General features: G+C 34.9%; 1 protein-coding gene and 1 pseudogene across 1 annotated transcript in view; one reads left to right on the forward strand and one right to left on the reverse strand.

Moving 5' to 3' along the window:
* Positions 1–5170, reverse strand: part of LOC126769214 (pyruvate kinase-like) — a 36028-nt gene extending 30858 nt beyond the window's left edge. The window contains exon 1 of the mRNA XM_050487853.1: positions 5068–5170. Within this exon, the coding sequence (XP_050343810.1) occupies positions 5068–5170 (103 nt within the window). The remainder of the gene's footprint in view (positions 1–5067) is intronic.
* A 25-nt stretch (positions 5171–5195) lies between these two features.
* Positions 5196–8693, forward strand: LOC126769215 (uncharacterized; annotated as a pseudogene).
* Positions 8694–12410: the final 3717 nt, after the last annotated feature.

Raw genomic sequence — 12410 nt, forward strand, 5'->3', positions numbered from 1 at the left:
CAATTAATTACGTACCTATTTTAGTAAATAATATATATAGGACTTAATATTAAAAAAGTGTTCAACAATTTCAGAGAGTTTCGTAGTATATGAAATGTAACAAAACTAGAAATATAATGGTAATTTATATGTATACAATTAACTGCTTTAGTAGTATGCAGCAGTATACATTGTAGTATAAAATACATTAAAAAGGAGCGACGCTTATAATTTTGTCTTTATAATAGCTTTTGAAACAAAAACCATTGTAAGTTATAAATTATTTTAACAAAGAATGCGGTAAATTTGTTAATTCACTTAATTAGTTCTCATCAAGATAATTTGATTCCAAAGAAGGACATCCAAAGAAAACGTTTCTATGTCCGTGATATACGGCCGTTCGAGTAATTGGTGGTCGGATGTGAAAATTTTTTGTCAGTTCTAGAGTCTAGAATCCAATTTTTGGATTGAGATTGAATATGAATGTATTGACATAACAATTTCCGTACAAACACCTACACATGTAAATGATCTGAATGAACCTAATCGCTCAGTGAAGATTTAAATTGAAATATAAGAAATATACCTAAGCTTTTTTATTTTTAAGAGAATGTATGTTTTAATATGAATATTTATTTTAAGCGTTTCTATATCTTTATATTAAAAATAATTGGAGTTTACAGACATCGACATTTTAAATTTTTTTAATAGAATACCAAGCTGAAAATGTTTTCAAAATCGGAATTCGTAATGTTCGGTGAACAGAACGTCTGTGTTGGCAGTTTTTGATCAACAAATCTCTACCCAATTACCGAATTTGAGTTGGTTCTCTGCGATCTAAGTCTTCGATTCAAACTATTATTAGCTGTTATAGGATTATTAACTTTGGTCAAACGAAGATTGTGAATTAGTAAATAATACATTGAGTGCTTTTATTTGACTACAACTGATAATACATTTGATTTGCTACGTTTTAAAGCTTACATTGAGTGTGATTAATATAGATCATTATATGTATAACAGACGTAATAATTGGTAGTTTTTTATGAATACTACAAACTTTACACGAATTTGGCAAACAGACAAAGATACTTAAAATATAAAATAGGGGATTTTACAATGCTCGATCATAGCTGGGTACAATTCAGTTTCGTCGAAGGAAAGAAAACAATATTACGTTCGAGTGATTCCCGGCGGGATGGGCCATAAGAATATCTTGTACAATTCTAAGTAGGCACTTCGGAAGAAGTGAATGGTGAGAAAAAGAATATATCACAAAAAGGCGGGCCATGGCTTTGTGATTGAGAAACCTCGACTCTTAAGTAGATTTATGATTTCTGAATAAATTGTCAAGAGCTTTAAAGGATAATTTCTTATTATTTAAAAGTTAATTTAACGGAACCAGTTAAAAGCGAGAAGCTAAATTATTTTATCTGTCTGTTACATAAGAACGTCAGAAAAGGGTTTTATCATTATCGTTAATGTTTCAATGATGGCTGGCTTTTTGTAAAGAGTTCTAGGTTTATTTAAAGTTGAAAGTAAAATCTATGATAGGAAATGCTAGGTTAATGAAATACGAGATAAAGTTTTTTTAGCATTGCAGTGTTAAAATTCACGTTTGTGCGGAGAGTGTTGTTTTCATTCATAAATCAGTCCAAGTTTGGAGTAAAGGTTTTTTTATGCTTTTGTTATTACTTATTTGATATATATGTAGATAAAAAATATCTTCTTATGATCATTTAAAAAAAATTACTAATGTTTTGGAGACAAATAATTCTTAACCACTATCTAGGTAAGTGGTAATTGATAGTTTTATTAGTAGTAATGCATTCTGTTCGATTGATTTTATTTTTAGATTAGTAAAATAATTTGAGAAGTTTTTTTTTTAATTGTACGTATACATTCTTTTTTTAATATGTATGTACATAGGTATCCCCATTTTAATTAAATATTGTGGAAACAAAAATATTTAATTAATATATATCCTCTGGGACAGAGAATAAATATCTTTATTGGAAACAATGGGTAAAAGGCATGGACTGTTGACCAAAAATCGTAAGTATAATGAAGATGAAGTTAAAACAGACTTTTCTTTATATTGGGAAAGGTCGAGTACCCTACAGTGTGTAGACGGCCCTTATACGGACGAAGGAGCGGCACGTTCACATCACGTTGACTAAAACGGTGTTTACGGAGATGTTGGAATAAATTGTTTTTTATCAAATTACATTTATTAATGTATGTACAATTTAAGAATAGTCGACTGTAACCTCTTTAACTCATGAATGAAGCAATGATTTTGCTGTAAAACAAGCATGTATCATTTTAAAGGAATATTATGTTACTGTTTCAATTATAAATGATCTTGAAATAAAAACATTAAGACTTGCCGCCAGTCATTTTTCCTAAATATTATCTTAAGCGATTTATTAACTATCTTAAAAAAGGGACGAGATGCTCAATTCGTTTTGAATCAGTATATTTCATGTATATTTTTATGTATATGAACCAATTTTGATTATTCTATTTGCGTTGGGTTCGATAGAATTCCAAGGTGCTTTTATTATCAATTAACAGTATTGCACATTGTTAAGTTTTTATTTGAAGCGTACAGGCACCTCTTTAGACTCAGTTTTATAAAAAAAAATATTACATATCTAAAATTTGCAATTTGCTTACCACTTTCTTACTTATGAATATACGTCAAGTATTTTTTTAATTCTATTAGATCCATAGAGAGATTTACGATGTCAGTAAAAAAATATGTTTATTTGTTATTATTTTGTGGGTCTTCTATGTACATGACTTGACATCTGCTGACGAAGACTCTTGCCAAACTTGAGATGAGGACCGGACGCGTCTGCTTTGTCAAACAACAGGCTGCCGGTACAAAGACCTATAATTATGCAATGCATGTACGTCAGCATGAAAAATTTTAATAAGCCTACAGTATTGTTTTGGCGGTTTTGCAAATAAATTGGCGTGCTTGTGTCAATTTGAAGGCGGATTCTGCTTTCACAATATAAAAGACAACTTTAGATACTAATATACGGACTCTATATTAAAAAAAATCCCCGCGACAGAAACGAAGTTCTTTGTGATATTTTTTCAACTCAAAACGTGTTTTATAACGTAGATTTTAATTAATTCTACTACTGAATTTTTGTCACACGAAAAGCTCCTTAACCTCCTTTACGCAACTCTCTCTAATCAAAGATTAAGAAACGATTTAAATTTTTAAAATCAGTTAACATTTTTTATTATAAAAATAGCAATCCCCATTTTAAGGAATTTACTTATATAAGGAATTTTAGTAATTCACCCCTCCAATTAAACAAAGTTAATGATGGGAATTGTGACAATAGCCCAATGTTCGAACGTGGGACTTGCGAGCGGCTCGTAAGCCGTAGTTATTGGTTCTTATTTGGTTTTGTATTACCTTTATAATTTTGTTTTTGTATTTTTAAGAACGTTAGGTAAGTATTTTAAATTAAATTATTTTGATAGATTTTGCTTACATTTAATTATTCAACTTAATTTAAAAAAAAAGATTTCGACATAGATCCTATCTCCAGAAGTGCTCACGCAGTACTGAATTTTAACGCCTAACGCATCGCATTTTTTAGCATTTTAGAGGTATAACGCTATTTCGTTATGCGACATTTCCTACCGTTTCATTCTACTGTACGCGTAAAAAAATTCGTTCCAAAAACGCGTGTTTCTTACTGAAGGAAAATTATTATGACGTACGCATTTATATGAACTTTGACGGTTCGTAATTAAAAAACTTTCGGTTACTGATATGTGCAATAATGATTCATGAAATATAGGATCCAGGAATTGAATATTTTGTTAGTATAGCAGGAGATAGATAGATAAAATTATAATTAAAACAGATATATATTCATAGTAGGCGTCACTTGTGTTTGAATTAGTGAATACCGACATATTGTTAAATCTGACAAAGTCTTTTATTGGAAGAGCATCGATGCGTAAATTTGATACGGGTTCGTACTGCAAATAGGTGCGGGCAGTCCAATAATTGAATGGACGTTTTCATGTTGCATTGATAATAGACTTGTGGCATTCCACATGGTCAAGTCTTTTTCTAGTTAAAAATATTTCCTTTTATTTATATATACATATATGTACACATGTATATACTAATGTATATACTAAAAATAGATGTTTAGTAATTTATTTCAAGTAATTTGATAAAAAATAAACCAATCTCGTCATAGCATAGAAATGGCGCTGAGATTATTTGAAAGCTGTTGCATCACCGATGGTTTCTTCTGACGGGATAACTACCACTAATTTGGCTCCTGCATCGTAAAAGCCGATCTTCAGAGCGGTAGTCGTGCCAAAATGTATGCGATTCCAACACCCCCGCTGCCAGTTTGAAAAGCAGTCTTTTGTAATTGCACCAAAATTATTCAACTATTTATGCTATTTTATATAAAATTGAAGTTTATATAAATAAATATTGATAAAAAAAATCTTCATTGAAAAGAAAAGGCTACACAAATATTAAAAAAAGTTGTTAGTCTTCACTAGGGTGGAATTACATTATAAATGTGTTATACGTTGAAGGAACACAGACTAACAAAAATAAAATAAAATTTTTGGACTAGTAAAGAAAAAAAAATTAACATTAACATTAATTTTTATTTATATAGACAGAAGAAGATAAATGAATATCTTTATAGTCGATGTAAACTACAACATGAAACTAAATGTAAATCATGTGTTTAATTCTATAGATATATTTTAAGTATGTCCACATCGCAATCTTTAAAAGCGACATAGCAATATTTACGCGTAAAAAAATATTAAGGTTGATTACACTAAGTTATAGGAAAAAGCACTTCAATTTCTGTGCGTAATTAAGTGGAGTTTACGTTGAAGCTCCTCGCTCAGCACTTTCCAACGGCAAATGAAATTTACGTACGTCTCTACCTTCGAAAAGAAACTCAAGTTCAATGTGTAAGTTATGGAAGATAGCGATTTTTTTTGTTAGGTATTTATAAAAGCCATTCAGGCAGGGGTGTTTGTATTTTGTACCTGTCCGGTATAAGAGATACATACGGGTACGCGACCCCGCCTTCCCCGAGCTACTTATGCTACACCCTATGTCTTCCGTGGCATAAGTATCCCTATACCTTGAACTCCCACCAAATTTCCTCAACATCCCTCTACAGTACCCGCCATTTAACATGGAAAAGAAGAAAATAATTTTAGGTACAATGGCTAGGGCGTCGCCGCAAAACGACGCGCAAGCACATCGCCCTAAACATGCCGTACCGTAACCGTAACAGCCTGTGAATGTCCCACTGCTGGGCTAAAGGCCTCCTCTCCTCTTTTTGAGGAGAAGGTTTGGAGCTTATTCCACCACGCTGCTCCAATGCGGGTTGGTAGAATTCACATGTGGCAGAACTTCAGTGAAATTAGACACATGCAGGTTTCCTCACGATGTTTTCCTTCACCGTAAAGCACGAGATGAATTATAATCACAAATTAAGCACATGAAAATTCAGTGGTGCTTGCCCGGGTTTGAACCCACGATAATCGCTTAAGATTCACGTGTTCTGACCACAGGGCCATCTCGGCTTGTATCGGCCCTAAACATGCGACAAGTGGGAAAGGGCTACCCTGTCAAGTACGGGCACGGCTAAAGAAGCAAGTACCTAAAAAGAAGCTCCGCTTTGCCACCTGGAACATCGGCTCTCTCACAGGTCGTTCCCTTGAACTGGAGGACGTACTGACGAGGCACAGGGTTCATGCTGCATTCTTGCAAGAAACTCGTTGGAAGGGCAACAAGTCCTGTGATATTGGACTGGGTTACAAGTTGATCTACTCCGGCTCCCCCTTAGGAAAGAACGGTGTGGCCGTAGTACTGTCAGAGGAATTCCAGAACAGTATTCTAGAATTCGATAGACTGAGCGACAGACTTCTTCGGGTGAAGCTACTGATAGAAGGAGTAATTACTCATCTTATCAGCGCCTACACGCCACAGGTCGGCGGCTCTGAATCGGAGAAAGAATCCTTCTGGAATGACTTGGAAGACATGCTCCGCTACATTCCGAACACCGAGAGTATCGTAATAGGTGGGGATTTGAACGGCCATGTTGGTGAGGAGTCACGTGAATATGGACGTGTACATGGCGGCTACGGCTATGGCCGTGAGAATGCAGAGGGAGATTCAATTCTCAGCACCTGCTTATTATCAGACCTTGCCATTGTTAACACTTTCTTCTAAAAGAAACCCGAGCACCTCATCACCTATAAAAGTGAGCCGCACTCCACCCAGATCGACAACTTGCTCATAAGAAGAAGCCAAATTGGTAGAGTGACCAACTGCAAAGTAATTCCTGGGGAATGCCTCACAACACAACATTGCATCCTTGTCATTTACATGCTGGTAGTACCAAGCAATAAGGTGCCTGAACGACGCAGACCTAAAACTAAATGGTGGCTGTTGAATGGACCAAAATAGCATGACTTCTGTAAAGTCGTAGCTAGCTCCAACTTAAGCACAGGCACAGATGAATCAGTCGATAGTCAATGGTCTAGGATCCAGTCAACAGTGAACACCATTGGAAAACAGGTCCTTGGCACTTCGAAGGGAGGCTGCGTCATCGACAAGGAGACGTGGTGGTGGAACAGCTCAGTACAGGAGGCAGTTCGAGAGAAAAAGACACAGTTTAAAAAGTGGCAAGAGACCAAATCTCCTGAAGACCGGGACGCGTATAAAGCAGTTAAATGTGCCACCAAACGAGCAGTTGCCAAAGCCAGCTACCAGACGTTGTCACCTCTTTATGACACGCTTTAGACAAACGAGGGCCAAAAGACTATCTTCCGTTTGGCAAAAGCTCGGGAGAAAGTGACACAAGACATTACAAAAGGTCTTTGTGTAAAGGACTCAAATGGCACTTTGGTTTGCGACGCAGTTAATTTGAAGGAGAAGTGGCGCGACTACTTTAACGTGTTGCTTAACACACAACACGGTAATGTGAGAGACATTACTGTGTTGTGTGTTCTCCAGAACTGCCTCCCAATCTCGGAATTGTTGCACCGGTAACACCTGACGAGGTACTGAAATGTCTTCGTACAATGAAAAACCGAAAAGCCGTAGGCCTTGACGACTTGCCGATTGAAGCGTGGAAAGTGATGGGTTCTCATGGTGTGAACCTACTTACTGACCCTTTTAACCAAATACTTACTAGCCGGAAAATGCCCAACTAGTATCATTACTCCAGTATATAAAGCCAAAGGTAGTGTACAGGACTGCGAAAGCTACCGCGGTATTAAGGTTATGTGCCACACCATGAAACTCTTCGAACGCGTAATCGATTCAAGGCTCCGGCAAAAATGTACTGTCTCGGATTTTCAATATGGGTATCGCCCTGGCTGTGGAACCCATCTTCGCCCTAAAAATACTGGCCGAGGCCCACAGGGAAAAGAAGAAGTCGCTGTACATGGCGTTTCTAGACCTGCAGAAGACATTTGACTGCGTCCTACGCCAAATTATATGGTGGGCTTTGAAGATGAAGAACGTGCCACAAATCTATATTGACATTATTCGAGACATGTACCATAATTCGGAATCAATAGTAAGGACCGCCGTTGGCGACACACACCCTTTCCCGATCACAGTTGGTGTCCACCAAGGCTCGGCCCTGAGTCCTTTTCTGTTTAGTGTAGTGCTTGACGTTGTCACAGTGAAAGCCCATGAGCCGTCCCCCTGGCTCATGATATATGCTGATGACATTGCACTGGTAGATGAGGACAAACAGGTATTGGAGCAAAAGGTGAACCAGTGGAAGGGTGTGCTAGAGAGGGGAGGTCTGATGCTAAATGTTGCGAAGACCGAGTATATGGCCTGTGGCAGTACGGACCCCGAACCCATAAAGATAGGCGGAAAATCCGTTATCAAGACGGAAAAGTTTAAATACCTCGGGTCCGTACTGCACGAGTCTGGTACAATCGACCACGACGTCAGAGCTCGAATAAACGCAGCTTGGGCCAAATGGCGGGAAGTCACCGGGGTAATCTGTGATCACAGGATACTGGTGAAATTAAAGGGCCTTGTGTACAAATGCATCATCCGACTAATCTTATTGTACGGCAGCGAGACGTGGCCAGCTCTCGAGAGACACGTTCAGCAACTTCACGTCGCGGAAATGAAGATGCTGAGGTGGATGTGTGGCGTTACGCGACTAGATCGCATTCGTAACGAGCACATCCGTGGTAGCTTTGGAGTTTGCGATGTAGCGGATAAGTTGCAGAAAAGCCGTCTGCGTTGGTTTGGCCACATTAGCTGCAGACCACCAGACTATGTTGGAACCGATGCCTGGACTTTGTTGTCGAAGGCCCTAGATCCCGTGGCAGGCCCAAGAAGCGCTGGCTCGATGTTGTGAGGGACGATATGAAAGAGCACGATCTCACTAAGGAGGACGCTTTAGATCGGGCAAAGTGGAGGAAAGAGTGGAGGATGCAGGAAAGCGGACCCTGGCGTTACTAGGCCGGGAAAACGCTAGGCAGAAGAAGAAGAAGAAGATTTATAAAAATGTTATTGAAAATTTAATAAATTGTCGGTACGGTAAATGTTATCATGTTTGCAAGCAAATAACTAATCCTTATTAAGTGTTTTGTAAACATAAAATTATTGATCCAAATATGAATAATAATTGCGTAAATCTCTAGGTTCGTAGATTTATGAAAAACTATTAATAGAATCTTCAATAAAAATCTGTCTGTATTTACTTGATTGAACAGTAAAAAATAATTGATAAGATGAATATATGTTATGTAAACTGCCGAAAGACAATCATTGTTCTATACAGATTTGCGTTTATTTTGTCCCCTACAAATGCCTCCGATATTAAATAACTTCTGGAGAAGTTCGTACATTTTGGTAAAATATAAAGTAAAAGCGCACATCATTCGATTCCTCTGATCGAAGTGAAACTATTTCGTTTCAGAATAAGAACAGTATTACTTAAATAATATTTATAGAAATGTTGCAGTTCCACTTAAAAATTAAAGTTATATTTTCAAATGATATATGCTCAGTTTACACACATATATATACAGACACATATCTACACATAGTATGATATAGATCTATGATGATTTTTTATGCAATAAACGTTATATATTTGTATAATATTTTACAATGTTATCCTATATGTGCGTTACATTGAGATGCTAGTTTATATAAATTATTTTATTTAAGAAAAACAATGTTTAAGTATTTAATGAGTAATTAAATGAAATAGTTATATTTAAATATGCATATTTGACATATTAAGGCTCCCGAATAGAAAATAAACTTATGACGAAAATGATAATGTCCTCATTGATTTCGGTCACTGCGGCCATTACCACTTCTTAATGACTTTACTCTTGTAATCCGATAATTTCAGTAATATAAGCAAGCCACTCGACCAACAGCCATATACATAATATGTATACTATGAGTTATGTTTTATGTATGGCTAATATTTCACTTGTAACTTGTACAGGATAGCAGGCTTTTAGTCTCTAACGTAAGAAAAAGGGTGCCCGAGACGCTGACTCGGTTCAATTATATTAATAATCTTTAGTTCGCTAAAATGATAATTATTTCTTTTCTCTTTGTTCCTTAATTAATTATATTTTATACAAGCTTATAATTTTTCTTATATCTGTTATGCTTAGTGGTGGTAAATACTACCAGGTCCAATTGCTCACTTCAGTTTATTCTTTTATTGTCAATTTTGCAATTATAAGATATAGGTAGGAAGATAGATAATTGTAGCTATCATTGTACTGTCATTTTTTAAGCTCAATTATTTACTCCATAGCAGCAGTAGATACCGTTTATAGCCTGTGACAAAATAACTTGCGAGTGGCTGGTTTCACCCAAGGCAAGGTGCATAGCTCTCTATTTCGTTATCTTAGATTTTAATAAAGTAATAAATTGAAAATACAATATAAATTAAGTAATAAATATGACATGGCTTAAATATGGAAAATCAAAATCTCAGTAAAATGTATTTTTTTTAAATCATTGTAGTACACTTCTGTTGTAAAGAGCGCAAATGTAATATCTAAAAGAGTGTGTAGGCGCTCTTTGAACAGAATACTCATATAGTAGGACTCCTTCGCACTTAACCTACTTACTGATTTCCATATAAATAGCTCGCTAGTTAGTCACCTACAAACGCAGTCTATATACAAATAACTAAAATATATTGAATATGTTTTTACCATTTTATTCATATTACGTATTTTAAAGCCTTCTTGTCTTTCTCATTAAGCAGTTACACAATTATAAGGGGTTATTTAGTAAACGAATAATACAGATTACTTGCAATTAGTTAAAATGTGAATTCTATAAAATATTCTGTTCATTATAATTTTTTGTTCATTTTATAGTCTTGAACTTTATTTAATATTTGATTCTCAATATTATTGAAATTAATAACAAAACATATTACGACTATGTAATTTTAAAGCATTATTTATTTATTTATTAAATGTTATTAAATTTTATTTATTGAATGTTATTAAGAAATTTCATTTATTGATCTTCATCCTCGATCTGAATAGTATACTCCGTTATAAAGAATTGTACTAATGTAAAGAATATTTCTAAATATAATGTTTTAGAAAGATACAAAGTAAATAACAAATGGTACTCACGAGAATAAGAGAAAAAGGTTTGAAGTTTTTGTTCTTACAATGTAATGCGTATTTTGTAGTATCTTTAGATGTGGCGTCATCATTTCATATTAAATAAGAGATCTTTAATACTTTGAGTATAATGAAGTTAAATATTCATTAGACATCGTCTGTGGCCCCGGAGGCGTCTTTTCCGAAAATGCAGTTGTCGTTTCTTTGGCGTACCTATTCAATTCTCATAATATAAATATTTCCTAACAAATAAAGTTACGTATTTCTCGACTTCTTTGTATATGAAAGAATTGTAATGGTGACTGTAGAAAGTAACAAATAAAAAAATATAAATGAAAAAATCCATTTCATATTGCATCACAAGTTTTTAGATTTTTAGTCATTACATTTTGTCCACGAGTAAACTTCTTCCAGCTGAAATTAGGATTAAAAATCGAGTTAATTATTTTAATTATTTGTATTTAAACAAATGTTGAATGTATAATAGAATAATAAAAAAATGGTGTAAAAATGGACTACGAAGGATAAGTAAAAAAAATAATCTGCCGTTTATATACATTACGTTCCTCCGTCTCATACGTAGTATCATGCTTCTGATTTTGAAATGTATATAGCTTAAAAATACGAAATAATAAAACATAATTTAAAAGCAAGCAATACCATTAGCACACAACCTTTAATTTTAATTTCCAAGGATTATCAACGCTAAAACCGGTTGAATGCAATTTCGCTATAGAAAACCAAGTCTTTCTTTAATTCGTTAGGAAATGCACGGAATAGGAGCGTAACATTCGCGTGTCGTTGAATTTTTGAGAGCCTCATGTAAGTCTGGGCGCATTTTGGATGAAAATCTGCGGTGTCGTAGGCAAAAAAGAAAGTCATTTATGTACGGCGCAGTTTTGATGCTAACGTTTTTGCTGCTACGTCGCTTCTGTTGGATGATCTGTACGAAGCGAAGATAATTGCGATTTTTTTGACTGAACAATGAGTTCTTTTCATAAAAAATATATTACGTTTGAACCGAAAAAAATATAATTAAATGTGTATATACTATAAATAGTACAGCACATGCCTAGACCAATATATATACAAAATGGTGTTATAATAAAAAAATATGCATAATTATTCACATTCAGCTTAAAGAATATTTAGTATAGTTTTAGCGTACTATTATTTTAGGTGGCATGAAATCGTAATCAGTCACCATTATTTCTTGTAGTTTAATAAAATATATAATTCTAAGCATCTATAAGATTACTTATTAAGCAGATTATGCTAAAGAAGTCAGGGGCGGTGACGCCCAAACCCATTCAAGGCTTGCAGACGGGCGATGAATTTTTGAGAGGCCTTGACGACGTGTGCCGAGAACTAGTGAAAGCTTTTTTTTTAGAAAAGGAATCGGCGTTGCACAGATAATGAACCAGACAGACGACGTGTTTTCATGTACAAGATGCATTTTTTTTGACGTTTCAATGCATCATTATACGGGCTCTGGTTTTTATTTGGTCATCTACATGTTTTTTAAAAAAGACTGTTCGTGCAGCCAACTTTAAAAATATATTGGTGTATATAATAGGACGTGAAAGTTTTGAATGCATGTTTACAGTTTCATAGCCTTTTAAGATAAACCAAACTAAGACAAAACTAAAATATAAAACGTTACATAAGTTAATGCGTATATTCGAGTTCTGTGATAAAATAAATCTCCGGTGGATGAGCAGCAGCTTAAAACTTAGAGGATGTATTTATTT

This window comes from Nymphalis io, chromosome 6 (genome assembly GCF_905147045.1).
Source record: "Nymphalis io chromosome 6, ilAglIoxx1.1, whole genome shotgun sequence".
In the NCBI taxonomy this organism is placed as follows: Eukaryota; Metazoa; Arthropoda; class Insecta; order Lepidoptera; family Nymphalidae; genus Nymphalis; species Nymphalis io.